General features: G+C 38.8%; 1 protein-coding gene across 1 annotated transcript in view; it reads left to right on the top strand.

Moving 5' to 3' along the window:
- Positions 1-19,290, top strand: part of CA10 (carbonic anhydrase 10) — a 157,869-nt gene extending 138,579 nt beyond the window's left edge. Inside the window, exons 6-10 of the mRNA XM_063456229.1 lie at positions 555-650; positions 2,240-2,312; positions 3,457-3,611; positions 17,274-17,448; positions 18,447-19,290. Coding sequence (XP_063312299.1) covers positions 555-650; positions 2,240-2,312; positions 3,457-3,611; positions 17,274-17,448; positions 18,447-18,469 — 522 coding nt within the window. The 3' untranslated portion in view covers positions 18,470-19,290. The remainder of the gene's footprint in view (positions 1-554; positions 651-2,239; positions 2,313-3,456; positions 3,612-17,273; positions 17,449-18,446) is intronic.
- The last annotated feature ends 1,179 nt before the right edge of the window (positions 19,291-20,469 follow it).

Here is a 20,469-nt window from a genome sequence, read left to right as displayed (position 1 = left end):
ATTTTAGAGTGGTCTTTTATTGTGGCCAGCCTAAGGCACACCTGTGCAATAATCATGCTGTCTAATCAGCATCTTGATATGCCACCTGTGAGGTGGATGGATTATCTCAGCAAAGGGGAAGTGCTCACTAACACAGATTTAGACAGATTTGTGAACAATATTTGAGAGAAATAGGCCTTTTGTGTACATAGAAAAATTCTTAGATCTTTGAGTTCAGCTCATGAAAAATGGGGGCAAAAACAAAAGTGTTGCGTTTATAATTTTGTTCAGTGTACATAAATAAAGCAAATGGTAGATATTTAGATTTACATCATAATGTAATTGCCATTGGTCTTTATTTAATATATATATCTTAGACAGTGATGGAGTGTTATGTGCAATTACAGTGACACGAATTTTAACAAACATCACCTGATATGCTTTGTATATAATCTGCATATTGCACAGTATCATCATTCCCAGTAATACAAAAAATATAGAATATATTGTCATCCACCTACTTGTCGTATTGCTTTTCCTGTGATGTCATATGCTTACACTCTGTTCTTTTAAAGGTTCAACTAATTCATTATAACCATGAGCTGTATACGAATGTCACAGAAGCAGCTAAAAGTCCAAATGGAATAGTGGTTATTTCCATATTTATAAAAGTAAGTTTAGCATTTTTAAGAAATATATTATTTGAGTTCATGTCATTCCTGCTGCAATTTAATTCTCCTTTCGCTCACACATCATCTTTTGAACAGTAATAAAAAGCCCACAGTGGGAAATGGTGGGAAATGGTGAAATTGTGGAATTATTATGCACAGAGGAATTAGTAAGAAAAGGCTTCTAAATGTGATTCATTAATGTGAACAGATCACAAGACAGACAGCGAATGTGAGTTACAAAGAGTTTATTGTGCAGGTAAACTGCAGCCAATAGGAGACACAATCTATCCTTGGCTTCTCTCTTATTGGCTAACCAGTATTCTAATTTATAGTATTATCATGCAGGTATAACCTCTGCTTTGCTTCACTCTCATTGGCTAACCAGTGTTCTAAATTATAGTATTATCATGCAGGTATAACCTCTGCTTTGCTTCAGTCTCATTGGCTAACCAGTATTCTAATTTATAGTATTATCATGCAGGTATAACCTCTGCTTTGCTTCACTCTCATTGGCTAACCAGTGTTCTAAATTATAGTATTATCATGCAGGTATAACCTCTGCTTTGCTTCAGTCTCATTGGCTAACCAGTATTCTAATTTATAGTATTATCATGCAGGTATAACCTCTGCTTTGCTTGTCTCTCATTGGCTAACCAGTGTTCTAATTTATAGTATTATCATGCAGGTATAACCTCTGCTTTGCTTGTCTCTCATTGGCTAACCAGTGTTCTAATTTATAGTATTATCATGCAGGTATAACCTCTGCTTTGCTTGTCTCTCATTGGCTAACCAGTGTTCTAAATTATAGTATTATCATGCAGGTATAACCTCTGCTTTGCTTGTCTCTCATTGGCTAACCAGTGTTCTAAATTATAGTATTATCATGCAGGTATAGCCTCTGCTTTGCTTGTCTCTCATTGGCTAACCAGTGTTCTAAATTATAGTATTATCATGCAGGTATAACCTCTGCTTTGCTTGTCTCTCATTGGCTAACCAGTGTTCTAATTTATAGTATTATCATGCAGGTATAACCTCTGCTTTGCTTGTCTCTCATTGGCTAACCAGTGTTCTAATTTATAGTATTATCATGCAGGTATAACCTCTGCTGTGCTTGTCTCTCATTGGCTATGTAGTGTAATCATCATACAGATATAATCTAGAATTTTCTGCTCTCTCATTGGCTGGCTAGTGTCTTAACTGACGATGTTATCATGCAAGTATACTCTGTGTTTTAATTTAAAGTATTGTCATGCAGGTGTTATCTGTGTTTTACCCCTCTCTCATTGGTTGCTTAGTGTTCTAATTTACAATATTATCCTGCAGATATATATTGTGTACTTTGCCTCCCTCTGTTTGGAAGCATTATGCAGTAATTTAGAGATTTACCAGGTAGACAAGTAGGCAGTTTGTAAATTGATTAGTTCATGTTTGCAACATAATAATATTTAATTAAAGGCATCCAGGGTTTAGTTCTGCACGAGCTCAGGTATATTTATATCAATGATATTATTATTTCATGGATGGTATAATATGTAACACTGTCACTGGTTTAACGAATGCTTGTTTGGGTACTCCTGTGTTTTCTCCAGGTAACGGATTCATCGAATGCTTTCCTAAATCGGATGCTTAGCAGGGATCCAATCACTAGAATAACATTTAAAAGTAAGTAAGGAAGATACCACAACATTAAAATGTATCTGAAGCTTGACCGACAAAACCCTACATTGTGTGAATTTCTAGACTCTGGGAAAAATGGTGAACTTGGTGTAATATTGACGTAGACGGTAAAGGACTCCGTGCTCACACCAAAACATTAACTCTATCCCGGAGGCACTGTGGAGTGTATAAATTATTCGGCAACTCTGACTAATAAGGTAACTTAGTTAGCAAAAATTCTTAGTGAATTTCAAATTTAAAGGGAAACTCCAGTGCCAGGAAAACGATCCGTTTTCCTGGCACTGGAGGGTCCCTCTCCCTCCCACCCCCCAATCCCCAGTTGCTGAAGGGGTGAAAACCCCTTCAGTGACTTACCAGAGGGAGCGACATGTCCCACGTCGCTGCTTCCTCCTCCCCCGCCGCTCCTCCTTCTGCTTACGTCGGCCGGTGGGCGAGACTGATCCCGCCCACCGGCCGAGGAGACCGCATTAGCGCACCCCATAGGAAAGCATTGAAAATGAATTTCAATGCTTCCCTATGGGGAATAGAGCGACGCTGGAGGTCCTCACACAGCGTGAGGACGTCCAGCGATGCTCTAGCACAGAAAACCTGTGCTATAGAGCAGGAAGTTCCCTCTAGTGGCTGTCTAATAGACAGCCCCTAGGGGAGGACTTAACCCTGCAAGGTAATTATTGCAGTTTAAAAAAAACTGCAATAATTACACTTGCAGAGTTAAGGGTAGTGGGAGTTGGCACCCAGACCACTCCAATGGGCAGAAGTGGTCTGGGTGCCTGGAGTGTCCCTTTAAGGCCAGGGTAGCAGTCGCAAACAGTCAAGTGACTCTGGAAGGTGATTGTGGATAAACACATAATAAGATGAAAGATTTAATTTTAAACATTAAATAATGCAGCACATAGCTCCAGGAGAAGCACGTAATATCCAGTTAGAGATGTAATTGTGCTGATTAGATTCCTTGTTTAAGAGCCAGGGGGGCCAAGTGTGTGTAAAACAGGAGTCTTGCTATTTTATCGCCCAACAAGTGTTGGCAGGCCGCAGACCCCAAGATTTAAATGGGGACCATGAATACTTCACTATATTACATTAGTTGTGTTAGTTGACTTAACATGTTTTTTTCATAATATATCCTCAGATGATGCCTATTTACTGCAGGGGCTAAATATTGAGGATCTGTACCCCGAAACCTCTAGCTTCATTACATACGATGGCTCGTTGACTATACCTCCTTGTTATGAGACAGCAAGTTGGATAATAATGAATAAACCGATCTACATTACAAGGATGCAGGTAATTCATATCCACTAATTATTTTAAACGGATACATTTTTATTTATTATTTATTTATTTATTTGTATCACCTATGAAGCTGTATTAAAAAGGTACCTGTTCAAAGTACCAAAATTTCAGCACCAAAGCAAGCGTTAACGTTCGGGGTAACAAATGAGTGCAACATTCTGATTAAAGGACCACTCCAATGATCAAATTAAATATATTTCATTCTGATGTTGGAGGGTTCCTTTTTGGTTCCTTTTTACCTGTAGATTACTAGACACCTCTCAAGTCTCCTAAAAAATAATTTACTTACTTCTAAGTCAGCCGTGAGAGGGTCTCCTCGCCGCAACTCTGCTCCCTGCCAATCCAATGCTTCTCATAGGGAAGCATTGTGAGGCAGAATATATGCACAGTAATTGCCTCACTGCAGCAAAATGCTTCTCATAGAGCAACATTGAAACCAATACTTCCCTGGAAGTGGGGTGGAAGTCCTCACTTCCACCGTGAGTGAGCATTCAAGGTAAATGAGAAAGGAAATTCTTCTTACTCTTTGATTGAAAGCCAAAAAGTGCTAGTTTGGGTGCTGTAAAAGCACAAGGGCACAAAAGCAGTTCAGCGAGAGTTCTTTTAAGCCAAGAAGTGATGTAAGTATTTTAAAACATTTCTGCTTTCTTTACTGCTAAAGCAGTTGGCACATTGACTGAATTTTTATTTTGTTGTGCTAATATAGAAAACCAATCAAAACTAATCATTTTCAGTGGTGAACTTGTGCACAATGGTTGTCAGACAACTGGCCCTTTTACTTCCTGATTTGTTTGGCTCAGTGGAGCAGGTAATTTAGAAATATTTTTATACTTAATTATTTTAGGTTGTTTTTGTATTTCCTGTTTTTTATCTATATAATTAATTTAAATGGGTTGATCTTTGACCTTTTTTTTTTTTTTTTTTAATGAAATAAAAATTAAATAATAAAGAATTGTAATACAAATATATATATTATTCCATCAAGTTCAATCAACTATAAAAAAATATCTCAGATTATTTCAAAGAATATATATTGTGTGTCTTTTGTCACAATTACATGTTAGGCTCTTGACAAAAATACAAATGGCCAGTGCCTAAACTTTAAACAAAATAAAAAATTAATCTTTAAATAAACGTGTTTAGCCACAACATCAGGAATTGATCTGGACAAGGCTAGAAACCCTATTAAAATGTCCAAGTCAGGAACTAGAGTTGTTACATAAAGATCGGAACCAACACAATACAAATTGTATATAAGATTTAAAGGCGAACTGTCATTTTCCAGGATTTTTACTATTGTGTTTATTAAATCACCTATTTTTAGGGGGAAAAAAATTTGTTAAAGGGACACTCCGGGCAAAAATACAACTTTAATGCATTTAATAGGTTTCGGCATCATTGTAAAAAATAAAAAAAAATTTAAAGTTTCAGCATGGAAAATTTGTTAAGAAGTTTGTTAAGTAGCTTTCCAGAGTGCCCCCTAAAATATGGAAAAAATAAATTAAATGTAGAAATCTACACTTCCATTCTGGAACTGGGAGCGTCCATTTTGACTCCCAGTCATCATCGTAATCGTTGCCCTTTTTAATGCTTCTCTTTCCCTCCTCGTTTGCATCCAGTCTGTGGTTGGACTGGACTGGATGATGTCATGTCGCTTACTAAATCTTTAATATAAAGAAAATGATGCCATTTTAAGCTTAGATAATGTGCCGCACATTGTAATATTATCCATCGCTCATCAACGTCCGACATACAGGGAGCTGCACGAGGTCACAGACCTGACAATCAGAACTACGTGGATTTGTAGCTTTGAGCGATAGATTTGGTGCTTTTCATCATTTTAGCTTTTACCTTTGAGAATAAGGCATTATAGGTGATTTTCAAAGTTTATTCAATGGTGTCCAGAGAAATGACAGTTCTGCTTTGTGGATCTACAAAACAGGTATAATCATGTATTTTTTTTAAAAAGTCTCAGGTGGAAATCTACCTAGAAATACAGAAAAATTAATAATAATGAATAACATTTGGTGATAGCACACAAATGGAAGCAAACACGAAATCCATGAATTTTGGTTGGGAATTGGATTGTAGTGAATTGCAACATTTAGGCGGCTGTAACTGTGAAACTGTAAAAGTTAAATGTAACAGCATTGTTTGCCAACATTGTAGAAATATTTAGTTTTTTTTTTTTTGTGAGATTCACACTATGGCAATAATTCCTTTGGAGACGTGGGCAAAAACAAATTTTGCTCATCGTGTTATAACAGGATGTGTCAGTGCTCACTTCTGACCTGTAAGCATGTGGCATCAAAGACCAAGGTGTGAATACATGAATAAAACCAAGGTGTGAATACATGAACCTTTTATTCGGTTCTTTTTGTTTTGTTGTTTTTGGGTTTTTTTTGTAAATGTACTTGACCTTATGTATTTGTGTTCCTGTAGAAGTTGGAATGTTAATCAGTTCCATTGCTAAGTCAATTAATTGATGGCTTAGGTCAGCCATCAATCATTCGGCCCTCTGTTAATGATATGAATATGCTATATTCTGTACTAGGGCTGCATGTTTTAAACCTTCAGCATATTTTCAACTACATCTCTCATAATTCTTCTACAGCCATAATGTTGGCAAAGCATCAAGGGAGGTGTATTTGAAGTGCCAAAAGTTTTCTAACCCTGTTTTATAGTCCTGTCCTGTGAAGATGTCTAGATTCACTAGTCTAATGGAAACAAGGAAGATCGGTCCCCAGCTTGGGATTGAGACCTACCTCGTTACACCATCCATCCCTTCACCAATGGAACCAGAGACAAACAGGTCTTACCCTCTATCCACTGGACAGGCATGTGTCATCTCCTCTAACCACTCATTTTTGCAGACGGAAAACTATTTCTCTGAGGGCATCCAACTCCATCTTATCCATATAAAGATACTTCTGGCTCACATGTCCAACTGATTCAGATATCAGCACAAGACTGAAGACTCCATTACCACCCCACCTCCCCCCCCCTCCTCTCCCCCCTCCTACCATCACCATAACAAAGACAACACTCATGTTCAGAGTAGGGATGGAATTAGAAGAATGCAAATAAAAGTTGGCACAATTTTCTTGCTATACAGATGCATGCAAAATATATGCAAACTTGCAAATTCTCTGAGTTATCCCTTTGGGTATTGCCCACAACAGTGAGAATATAGAAGGACTTCAAAGACAGTGAAACTTTCAGATAGAGATTCTGTTACACCTACTAATTTGTGTTCACCAAGTATTGAGAGGAGGTCTGTTATTGCTGAATGTACTTATATAAAAAAAATATATATATCGACATTATTTATTGAGGTTTTGTATCTAAGCTTCCAAAAATCTCCAAATTTGGATTTTTGCAATTTCGAGTGTCTAAAACCGAAAATCTCACTATATTATTATTAAATGAAATTTCACAAACGATAGTTGTCACTATCTACAATCTGGGACCCTCGGCTTGATATCTGCTAAATGACGGAAGGTAAAAGCTAAAATGATGAAAATCTATCGCTCAAAACTGTAAATCCACGTAGTTCTGATTGTCACGTCTATGACCTTGAGCAGCTCCCTGTATGTCGGGCGTTGAAGAGGGATGGATAACATTACAATTTTCGGCACAATCTGTATCCTTAGTGACAGACTATGGAAATAAAATTATTTTCACCTTTAACATATCACCATGAAAGAGACAGATTAGCAGACATCAATTTTATTGCTTAACCTCCAGAATAATATTATTTTTTTAGAGTAAGTAAGAGTGTATAGAATGATTTACTAGCGCATAGGACTGTTGTAGTAAATTTATACTAAGATGCTATTTGCTGGATAGTAAATTTCTGCCATTGGGCCTGAAAAAATATATTTTTCAGGCCCAAAGAGGATTTGCACCAGCAAAAAAACAAAAATCAGCCATGATTCCATTCTATATTTTCTAGATTATATTTTAGTTTGCCGAGTGTAAAAAAACAACAAAAAAAAAGTTTTTTTGTTTCATTACATAAATGTAATTTCTGATGGGTCCAGGTGTAAAGTCCATTGATGTACCTGGTTTAGTCTAGCAGGACATTATCCCCGGTGTGAAACCACAGAGGAGAGTGGTGTGATGGCCTGCTCCTTGTCTTTGTGTTGAAAGGAATTTCAAACCAAATGAAAATCTAATCAAAACATATCTAGTTTTCACTCCTATGTTAGTGGGGGACTTTCCTCAGATTTCAATAATAATTTGGAATGTGTGATAAATGCCCCCTCTTCTTCACCCCTTGTGTGTTGGGGTTGGAGGGTAAAAAGATTATGCTACTGTAACGGATCGCCTGGCCCCCCGACTGGGTACCTCCGTTGAAAGATGCTCCTAGCGCTTCCAGAGGACTCCAAGCACTCCACCAGACACCATAAGCACCTCAGGCTGCAGCTATCTCCCTTCAGAACGAAGCAGGAACAAGCTCTTACAAGAGCTCAGTGATTATAGCAAGGGAATATGCCTAGCATAGCAATCCCTTGTAGCAGATTCCCCCAATAAGAGACAGGACTCAAGTTGAGGGTAAAAATAGAACTCTCTGGCTGCTAGCTTGCAGCCCTTTTTATTAGGTGCTCCCATGAAGGGGAGGGACACACACAGTAACGTACATTAACCAATCACACAATAGTTACATCCCACACATAGCCCTCCCCTCTACCTGTAAACTAATTATCTGTACACACAGGAAAATACAATTATCCTAGGTAGGGAAAATACAGTTTTTACACAACATTCATAACTCCCAAAATATACATCACATTCGCATAAAAATACATATACACAATCAATCCATTCGGGGGAACAACATACTCAAAAATCATACGAATTGGACCAGGGGTTCAAAAGTTAGTACAAATGTGCATTTGACCTTCTGGAAGCATGGTTTTTAGAAGCTCAAACTAGTTCCCCAGAATCCTCTATCCTGGAGACAATGGAGAAGCTGATTTAATTATATCCAGGGACAAACACAGCCTCCATTAAGCACATGTTACCAGCAACCACCAAAAGACATAAAAATACATAACTCCTGTTATACTAAACAGAACCCCCACATTCAACCCATCCCCAGATGGCTTGGATCTGAGCGCTCAACATATCCAAACAGCGTTTAGATGCCACAAACACAGTTCAAACGCCATGGGGTTTAAGTTTCGTATGGGCTGATGAGAGGGCCCATAATCCTGGGGCAGCCCAATAACCCACAGTATGCCCAAATACCGTGCATAAAGGGCCAAATCGCCCAGGGACCGTAGTCACAGGGTAAGAGGCAGGCAAGCAGCCCCCTCCAAACCACAGTGGCGAAGTGGCTTTCGCTACAGCTACCCCCTTTGTCTACTTTGAATTCACTCTGAACTCTGACTTTCGATGTGGCTGGGATTTAACATTAGAAGCAGTGACCACAAAGCACGACTCTGGAACTTATGTGAACGTGATTATATTTTTTGCTTTAAAAACAGCTTATGTCAGATATTTAGCGCCCACAATGGAAACAAGCGCTAAGTTGGTGAAATATCAAATATATTTGTCTGTTTCTCCTATCAACTGCACATACACGCAAATAAGTCATATCGGTGCATTAGGCTGAAGTCTTCTATTCGTTTCCATTCGTGTTATTAATTGTGTAATGTCAGAGATGACTCCTTACCAGAATATTGTTATTTTGAGTTCATTTCTCATTATGTCATAGATATAGATATGGCTGTTTTTAAAACCTCATTATTTTTCCTTGTATTCATTTCTTTTCACATTTCGTGTCCAAAAAGAAGAAATAAGAAATAAGTCTTGCATAAAACCTACCCCACAAATTGCTTTCGACTTACTTTCTCTTAGAACCAATTTTTTGTTTTGTTGTTGTGGCAAATAAGGTATCTCTATTTTCAGGGATTGTATATATATCTTTTTGACATATCGCAATAGTATTGCTGCAGACAGTCTAGCACCTGTTCAAGGGAGTGTGTATATATATATTTTTTTATTTTTTATTATACTTATTTTTGTATTGTTATCTAATCTTAATTATACTAATAAAAGCTAATTTTTAATCTGTTATCCACACTTTTGGTCTGGGCAATCCTTTTATTTTTTTGTTTGTGGCAAATAAGATCCGACTGACCAGAGTAGTCTGCCCATTGGGAAATTCTTCCCCTGTGTTATCCTTCGAATCCTTCGTAGGGCTATTCCTGGTATCTACATCCAATTCTATATCACTATTAGCCTTTACTGCTTCCTCTGAATGTCCATTTCAGGTATTTACTACTCTTTCTATTTCATTATCACTGTCTCTGCTGGATGGCCGCTCTCAGTATCTTAATCTACCACCTTTTAGATATATAGAATAAAGATACAACTATGTGCAACATAATTTCTACTTCTATCCATGACTTATTCATCTCAAGCTCCCTTAACTTTCTTGCTTTAACTGAAACTTGAAACTCTCCCTCTGACACAGCTACCCCAGTCTCATTATCCTATGGTGGTCTACAGTTTACGTACAACCCAAGACGGTCTGACAGTAAAGGTGGCGGTGGTTTCTCCTTTCACCTCACTGCTCCTTCAAAACTCTACCCACCCACCCCCCCACCCCAACCCCCTTCCCTCTCTCTCCCCTCCTTTGAAATTCACTCAATTCGCTTATTCAAACCAATATCTGCAAACATTGCAGTTATTTATTGGCCGCCGGTTCTCCTTGTCTCTTCCTTGATGTCAGTGTGGCGGTCCGGTGCCCGGAACCCAGACACAGTGTCCAGGCGGCGGCGCATGGACCGGGACCCAATATGCCTGATGTTAAGTGGGAGTCTTCAGCGTGGAGGTGGATTAGCAGGGTCTGGTGCCGGGTAACCGCACGCCCCCTGGTGTTGAGCACCAGCGTTTGTGCAGCCACATACCAAGACCCTGACTCAGCTTGTGCGGATACCAGGAACTAGGAGCTTGGAAATTAAGCAGACCTCCCAGGAGCTTAATAAGGAGGCTCCGCAGCAGGATTGTATCCAGTACTAGAAACAAGGCAAGACTAGAGATAGGCACCACACATGAAAACAAGACAGAACTAATAGAACCCAGAACCAGAGAAAGATAGTAAGCTAAACCCAGAACATATACACAAGACATGAGGAAAACATGAACATAACTTGGGCATGACTGGACAGGACTGTACATGGACTGGGTATACAAACTAAAACAAGACAAGATAACATAGGTAAAACAAGAGGAGAACTGACTAAGTACTACATATGGAAATCATGGGGATTTAGTCACACTATATGATCATACATTGCATAAGCCTGCCAACCACGCCAATGTACCCCATATCTGGCAGGTCCTACACTGCCTAATGTATACTAAAACATCCACAGATTCAGAACACATACATAGCACTTACCTGCAAGAAAGGGCAGAAGCTTTGAGCAGCTGCCTGCAGGACACTGAAACATAATGAAAGATGGAAACAAACGGGTGTGGCAAATAAAACAAACATTTAAATGAAACCTGGAGACTGGGAAATCCAGGGACGGACTATAGGAATGAACCCAGAAATCCCAGCCTAAAGAAAACCAGACAGACTAGAAAACCAAAAACCAAGAAAAACCAAACAAGAATTGAAACAAAAGTACTGGATATCAGAAGCCAAGTCCAGACATCAGAACAGAGCAGAGCAGATCATGACACTTGACCATTTTGCTGCCTGGCTTTCTTACTTCCTTTCAAACAATATCCCATCTCTAATTCCCAGGGATTTCAATATTACCATAAACCCACCCTCGTCCTCGGTAGCCTCAAAACTTGTTTCAATCACCTCCTCCTTTGGCCCATCTCATTGGGCTAATTCTCCCACACATGTAGCTGGCAATACCCTAGATCTTGTTTTTTTTCAAATGCTCAGTCTCCAATCTCTGTAATACTTAATTTCCTCTTTCAGATCACCACTTCCTATCATTTGTTTTTGAGTGCCCCTACACCCAATATCCTCAACCTAATCCTCACTTGGAGTATTGTATGCAGTACTGGAGACCGTATCTTCAGAAGGATATTGATACCTTAGAGAGAGTTCAGAGAAGGGCTACTAGACTGGTTCATGGATTGCAGGATAAAACTTACCAGGAAAGGTTAAAGGAACTTAACATTTATAGCTTGGAGGAAAGACGAGACAGGGGGGATATGATAGAAACATTTAAATACATAAAGGAAATCAACACAGTAAAGGAGGAGACTATATTTAAAAGAAGAAAAACTACCACAACAAGAGGACATAGTCTTAAATTAGAGGGACAAAGGTTTAAAAATAATACCAGAAAGTATTACTTTACTGAGAGGGTAGTGGATGCATGGAATAGCCTTCCAGCTGAAGTGGTAGAGGTTAACACAGTAAAGGAATTTAAGCATGCGTGGGATAGGCATAAGGCTATCCTAACTATAAGATAAGGCCAGAGACTAATGAAAGTATTTAGAAAATTGGGCAGACTAGATGGTTCTTATCTGCTGTCACATTCTATGTTTCTATGTTTTTAAACGGCAATACCCCAAGGGGCCATAGTTACATGGCAAGAGGCTGGCAAACAGGCCCCTTCAAAAACCAGTGGCAAGGTCACTTTCACCACAGTAGAAGAAGATAAAGGTCTAGCTGCCTGCCTCAATTGATATTTTTGTTTAGTATTTACAGATGATCTTAGACAAAAAGGAATTATAAATGAAAATAAAATAAAAATGTTTACACAAAATACTACCAGTAGGTGTCACCAGTGGGATAGGTAATTTATATCGAAAATAGAGTCTTAATGTGTCTAATTATAAAACTTAGCTTTTAATATAATAATACATAAAATAAAAAATGTGAAGCAAGATTTATTAAAATAGGGTAAGCTGTCATTATTCTGTCTGTGTGGTAACAGTACAAATAGAGCTAAAGAGAATTAGGCGGTCGTTAGTATTACTTGCAATTTAAATCAATTGTTCTCTTATAGATAGCGAGTAGGACATTCTAAAGTACTTTCTTGGTGTTTTTTAAAAGCAGCCGAACTGTGATACTGTGCTGTTACTTTGGATACATTCCTCGTCACTGTGTATTCAGCCGTTAACAAAGTAGCAGTCTTACAGTTATTTCTTATCTGAGAGGCAGGGTCTAGAACAGGGGTAGGCAACCTTTTAGCAGCACTGTGTCAATATAGGATTGTGATGTCCCGTAGCGTGCCGGTCCTATTTTTTAAAAATTTAGGTGTGTATGCTGCCGTATTCTGCTTGTGTTATTTTTACTGCAGTTGCTTTGCATGATTGTATTTGCGCGTATATGAGCTATTATATTGTATATGTTTATTAGTAGTTTATGGTATTGTGTATGATACAAATGAATGTTGGCTGTGTATGAGGGCTGCTTGTGGAATTGTGTGTGGATGGATATGTCACATTGTGTGTTTGGTAGTGTGTGTGGGCTGTTTGGGGTATTGCATGTGAAAGGCTGCATGTGGGGTTTGTGTGCATGTATGTGGATTGTTAGCGGGTTACGTTTGTGCAGATTGTGTGTATGTTTGTGTGTGGGCTGTTCGTATTATTTGTATAAGGGGAGGGTTATTCTTCATTTCTGTGTTATGAATGTAAATTAGTGATAGTAAAAATGTCTATTTATTGTGTATACCTGTATTCAATATCTACTCAAAATGGCTTCTAGAGCACCCGCTCCCACCGACTAACTACCTTGTGTAACAAGATGGCGCCTACATCCGGAGTAAAATCCCGGGATGATGGTGACATCACGCCTTGTAGGATGTGCATTAGATAAGACACTTAACACCTAACCAATTAGGTATATCTAGCAGTATGGTTGGCTTCCCTGGGTTCCAGTGGGGACCAGGCTGGCCTGGTACAGTTCAAAGACAGGAGCTGCAACAGCAATTGCAGGCTGCTCTACTACGTTGTGGATTCCCATTCACAAGTGCTTGGAGGAAGTGATCTGAGATAAATGACCTCCATTTGTCTAAATATACATAGGGATTAAGGAAAAAGCGCAAGTAACATTTTCTTTTCTTTGGTTTTTACTACATATTGGGGCTGATGTGTGTTGTAGTCCTTGCTGCTTTAGCGCAGGACTTCTCTTTTTGTATTTGTATTTACTTTGTATCACACAGCCTGGTTACAATGCTGCTACCCATCCCATGTGTTCCCTATTAAGGGTTAATATGTAAAGGGGTGTATATAAAAAATACCCCTTTCTGTCTCATTAGAGATATCTTTGCCAGAAGCTCAAGGAAGCAGGCTGAAGGGTCAGTGTTAGGACCCGCTTAGGGGGGGTCTGCCTTGACGTTGGCAGGCGGGCATCCCTCCAATGGCCATTGGAGCAACTAAATGACCTCCATTTGTCTAAATATACATAGGGATTAAGGAAAAAGCGCAAGTAACATTTTCTTTTCTTTGGTTTTTACTACATATTGGGGCTGATGTGTGTTGTAGTCCTTGCTGCTTTAGCGCAGGACTTCTCTTTTTGTATTTGTATTTACTTTGTATCACACAGCCTGGTTACAATGCTGCTACCCATCCCATGTGTTCCCTATTAAGGGTTAATATGTAAAGGGGTGTATATAAAAAATACCCCTTTCTGTCTCATTAGAGATATCTTTGCCAGAAGCTCAAGGAAGCAGGCTGAAGGGTCAGTGTTAGGACCCGCTTAGGGGGGGTCTGCCTTGACGTTGGCAGGCGGGCATCCCTCCAATGGCCATTGGAGCAACTAAATGACCTCCATTTGTCTAAATATACATAGGGATTAAGGAAAAAGCGCAAGTAACATTTTCTTTTCTTTGGTTTTTACTACATATTGGGGCTGATGTGTGTTGTAGTCCTTGCTGCTTTAGCGCAGGACTTCTCTTTTTGTATTTGTATAGGTTAAACGGGTTATATTCATAGGAACATGCCTGCTTTAAATTTCTAAGCTCCTATTATATAGTCTGTATTGCATTAAATTAGGCGTTAGAGAAGCAATAAGAAAAATAGAAGGCAGTTTGCAAATCCTATCTATTAGACAGTCTATGGTGCCTCGAGGGCACCCCTTAAGAAAAGACCTGTCTATTCTGCCTTTAGCCCCCCACATGTAATTGAGTAACAAGTAAATATTAAAATCCTGCGGACAAATTAGTAATTTGTTACACGTGAGTTTACAGAGGAAGAGGTTCTATTTCAACTGTCAAAAGTAAAGACAAATAAGTCGATGGGGCCTGATGGAATGCACCCAAAGCTATTAAAAGAGCTTAGTGGTGTACTAGCAAAACCATTAACAGATTTATTTAACCAATCATTGATAACAGGAGTAGTCCCAGAAGATTGGAAGTTGGCGAATGTTGTGCCCATTCACAAGAAAGGTAATAGGGAGGAGTCGGGCAACTATAGGCCAGTAAGCCTTACTTCAGTAGTGGGGAAAGTGATGGAAACCATGTTAAAGGATAGGATTGTTGAACATCTAAAAACACATGGATTTCAAGATCAGAGACAACATGGGTTTACTTCAGGGAGATCATGCCAAACTAATCTTATTGATTTGTTTGATTGGGTAACTAAAATAATAGATCAGGGTGGTGCAGTAGACATTGCTTACCTAGATTTCAGTAAGGCTTTTGACACTGTTGCACATAGAAGGCTTATCAATAAACTGCAATCTTTAAGTTTGGATTTCAATATTGTTGAATGGGTAAGGCAGTGGCTGAGTGACAGGCAACAGAGGGTTGTAGTCAATGGAGTATATTCGAAGCTTGGGCTTGTCACCAGTGGGGTACCTCAGGGATCTGTACTTGGACCCATTCTCTTTAATATTTTTATTAGTGATATTGCAGAAGGTCTTGATGGTAAGGCATGTCTTTTTGCTGATGATACTAAGATATGTAACAGGGTTGATGTTCCAGGAGGGATAAGCCAAATGGCTAATGATTTAGGTAAACTAGAAAAATGGTCAGAGTTGTGGCAACTGACATTTAATGTGGATAAGTGCAAGATAATGCATCTTGGACGTAAAAACCCAAGGGCAGAGTACAGAATATTTGATAGAGTCCTAACCGCAACATCTGAGGAAAGGGATTTAGGGGTGATTATTTCTGATGACTTAAAGGTAGGCAGACAATGTTATAGAGCAGCAGGAAATGCTAGCAGAATCCTTGGTTGTATAGGGAGAGGTATTAGCAGTAGAAAGAGGGAAGTGCTCATGCCATTGTACAGAACACTGGTGAGACCTCACTTGGAGTATTGTACGCAGTACTGGAGACTGTATCTTCAGAAGGATATTGATACCTTAGAGAGAGTTCAGAGAAGGGCTACTAAACTGGGTCATGGATTGCAGGATAAAACTTACAAGGAAAGGTTAAAAGATCTTAACATGTATAGCTTGGAGGAAAGACGAGACGGGGGGGGGGGGGTATGATAGAAACATTTAAATACATAAAGGGAATCAACACAGTAAAGGAGGAGACTATATTTAAAAGAAGAAAAACTACCACAACAAGAGGACATAGTCTTAAATTAGAGGGAAAAAGGTTTAAAAATAATATCAGGAAATATTACTTTACTGAGACGGTAGTGGATGCATGGAATAGCCTTCCAGCTGAAGTGGTAGAGGTTAACACAGTAAAGGAGTTTAAGCATGCGTGGGATAGGCATAAGGCTATCCTAACTATAAGATAAGGCTAGGGAAAGTATTTAGAAAATTGTGCAGACTAGATGGGCCGAATGGTTTTTATCTGCCGTCACATTCTATGTTTCTATAACCTACTCTAGCCCCTTTTACATTTCTTGACTGATCTATAGGTATGCACCCTCTTGGTCTCTCCGCTCTCCTGTCTGCTGCTCGCACCCTTACTGCAAATTCATGCCTGCAAGACTTCTCACGGACGGCTCCTTTCCTATGGAACAGCCTGCCTACCCCTGTCAGATTCTCCCCTAGTCTTCAATCCTTTAAGAAGTCCCTCAAAACCCATCTTTTCAGGATTGCTTATGGCCTCCAAGAGTAGCTTCTATCTCTCAAACCTTCCTCTCGCTCTCTCCTAGAGGGCCACACTCCACTTTCACCTCCAGTTCTGCTACTTTCCCACCATGTCTATCTGCTATTCCGAAGCTCGTTTGAGCAGGTTCCTCATCTACATATTGTTTCTGTTACATTTTGTTATTGTCTCATTTGGTAAATTCCCCTCTTATTGTAAAGTGCTGCGGAATAAGCTGGCACTATATATATATAATAACCAATAATAATAATAATAATAACTACTACAGCGTACTGTTTGAGATTTTCCCTAGTAAGGACCATCCATTGAGGTTGTGTTGAGCTGTGTTGCCCAGGTCTTATTCACCCCACATTATTCTTTATACCGCATTGCAGGGCTGTGAGCTGGTTTCCATTTAAAGTGTGTAACCGGTGTGTATACAGTACAGGATATGTTCATGTAGACAAACATTTGTTTTATATTTTATTTTAGTTTTTTAATATTTAAAAACCACATAGTCCTGTGGATCTATTCTGCAAAGTTGGTAAAAATATCTTTGTTACAAACCTGTTTTGCCCATCATATCCAATCCCTGATATCCCCAGCAATAAACGTGGTGTATCGTAGACTACTCAATAAGTAACAATTATTATTTTTTCTCTTTCTTTTGCAGATGCATTCTTTAAGATTACTAAGTCAAAACCAACCGTCCCAGATATTTTCAAGCATGAGTGATAATTTTAGACCAGTCCAACCACTAAATAATCGCTGTATCCGAACCAATATTAATTTTAGCTTGCAAGGAAAAGACTGTCCGAATAATCGGGCGCAAAAACTCCAATACAAAGGTAAGGATCCACAGTTTTATCGACATTGTAGCTAGGTACTAGGGAAAAGAAGAGAAAGCAGATAAGGAAGGTGGATGGTAGGATGTGATATTTGGGGCTTCAAAGGTTTTCAATGTGGGACAGAAAATAATAGTTGAGAATAGAATGAGGACAATGCAGAGAACATTAAATAGATTCTGTTGATCTTACCATAAATATTACCATGAATATTTCCATCTTACGGCAGTCTCCTCTATTGCTTTTGTATTGGTTTGTCTATACTGTACCTTTTATTTCCCCCAGTTGTACAGCACTGCTGAATAGCTTGCAAGTAATAATAAAAATTCACAGTTGTAGCTGGGTAATCAGAGGTGCCTCACTATAAAAATCTGAGATTTTCGGAAAACTGAAAACATCTGTTATTTAAATCCTTTCTGTGCATGTAATAAACTTTATTGGGTCGCTCTAAAAATTGCTACATAAGCTTCAGGGGTCTGCCGATCTCTGCTCCCCACCTCCACTGCCCAGCAGTGTAACTCCCACTAATCTCAAGCACACCTGGACATGCATCACTACCGTCACTGGCGAGCTGGATGTTACTTAGCAGTGCAGGGCTTAGCTCATTGGCTGAGAGCATCAGGTTATCACTCTCACACAAAATAATTTGATTCCTTAAAATGGGATACCCAATGCACTCCTTCCACCGGTGCTGTAGTGGTTATAGTGCTCGGAGTGTTTGTTAAATGCTGAATTAAAAGAACATTTTATATAAAGGGACGGTGCCAGCAGGTGCTGCTCAGCAGTGTAACTCCCACTAATCACAAGCACACCTGGGCATGCATGTCCTAGTTCTGCCCAATATCATGGTCCTCAGACTGCGCAGAGATCATCTGTGTATAATTACCCGTTTATTTCAGACATGTACAAGAAAGTTTATATATAAAATAGGAAAGCAGTGATTGCCTATTTCATGTACTGTGACAATAACAACATGACGTGATGTGTTTATTTCCACACAGTGAATGAATGGCTTCTCAAGTGATATGTACAACGAAGGACGTCACCTGTAAAATGGGTGCCTTGGATTGACAGAACCTAGAATGCGCCAATCTCCATTCACTTTTCTGGACATGTACTTTATGCCCTGTACGTGGTGCCCATCATCTCACAACAAAGGAACGTGTGCTGCACGAAACATTGTAACAAAGGGCCGGACAACTTGACTTGTTAAATCTGTCCCAAAACATGCAAGGGGGGGACAGTGATTTAAACATTTTTGCGAACTCTCAAGTTATTGAGTGAAAGACTTTTCGGCCTCTGTACAAGTTGCATTCTTTATATGAATCGCTTCGGACACTCTCCAATCGGATTCGTAACTTTGCCCTGCGTTTCCACGAGTTTCCCGTTTTGGGGGGGCGGGGGGGTAAAAAAAACAAAACCTCTATACGTATTGGAATATCACAACAAGTAATGAGAAAATACTTATTTCTAATATATCATACTGTTTATTCCATCACGCAAGATGACGAGCGATATATGTATTGTGTATATATATACAGATATATAGATATATATATATAAAAATATATATATATTATGAAAGAATTTTAAGGACGTACATTCATTTGTTTCTTTTCAACAGCACCCCGAATGAATAGCAATTTTCTTATTCACCCCAAAACATCCCTTCCATCACAGTTTGATCATTTATACCCTAAATCTACGTCAAACACGTTTTATTTTTCTGCTATTCAGATATTTCTTTTCATTTCATTCTTGTTATGGCTGTCTGAATTCTTAATATGCATATTTATTCTTCTTAAATGTTTAGAGCAATCTGTATAATTCGGTCAATATTTTTTTTTATTTTATTTAACATGATACAAAGAGGTTTCTAAATTTCAAATAAGCTTATTTATGTCTTGTTTGGATGACATTTAAATTACTTTTTTAATTTATTTTTTTTTTTTGGTTTGAGCACAATCAATCTAAGAGACATTTTCACGTTTTTCTAAAATTACTCATTTCTTGTGTTTGGCTTCTGTCAACATCTCAATAAATGTTATAAAAATCTTGTATAAACTAGAGAATGGTTTTGTTCATGTTAACAAGCGCTCCAGAATATGTCGGCGCTATATAAATGGCAATAATAATAACATAGTTACTTCCATTTTATATACATATTCCAGCATTCAAATAATACATTTTTATAAGCAAACAATATCTAAAAAGAAAATGGGAAATGGTATACTGCCCCTAAAATAGACTATATAATTATAGCATAAAGTATATTTTATATGTATCAAAGCGTTTAGTATACATACAGATAGAATGTAGTTATCTCAAAGACTGAAAGATGTGAAATCTCAAACACAAAACCCATGAACCCCTCATCACCATCAGTCCATAATTTTGCTGGGCCTGGCTGAACAATACATTTAGATAGACTACAGACACCTTTTTACAGTTCCAGGAGTTCTGCAGAACAATTTCATTTTTAGAAAAAATATTTCATAAAGAATTTAAAAAGTGATGTTCAGGTGTAAATAGGTGTTTCGCCCCCTTCCCAAAGTGACCTACTAGAGTTCACCCCACAGACATCAATCACATTCTCCTCTTCTTCTTCCATCTTACCCAACCATGACTCAATCCTTCATATGCCCTCCTACATCAGCCACATGCCATGTGTCTTACTTGCCTCTTCTATGCCCTGTGTCTCCTGCCACAGCCATGAACCATTTCTCCTCTTCCCCTATGTCCCATCCGTGCACTGTGATTCGGTACTAATCATGCCTCCTTCTGTCTTCCTGCTCCTTAGCTCTTCTAGCCATTGGCCATAGGTAGGTACGTTTCTTTACCTTAGATATATCTCTCCCCTAACTCAATCCCCAACCTCCCCATACCACCATCCTCAGCCATGCCTCCTCCTGTCTTTGTGCCCAAGTCATGTGCTATACCATCCTCCATCCAGGTTCCATCTCCATTTACATATTACTCTCTCTATTTGCATTACTCTACCCAGCTGCCAAAACCATGTCCCGT

This window comes from Pelobates fuscus, chromosome 5, assembly GCF_036172605.1.
Source record: "Pelobates fuscus isolate aPelFus1 chromosome 5, aPelFus1.pri, whole genome shotgun sequence".
NCBI lineage: Eukaryota > Metazoa > Chordata > Amphibia > Anura > Pelobatidae > Pelobates > Pelobates fuscus.
Note: the sequence above shows the minus strand (reverse complement) of the source record. Positions and strands in the feature narration are given on the sequence as shown.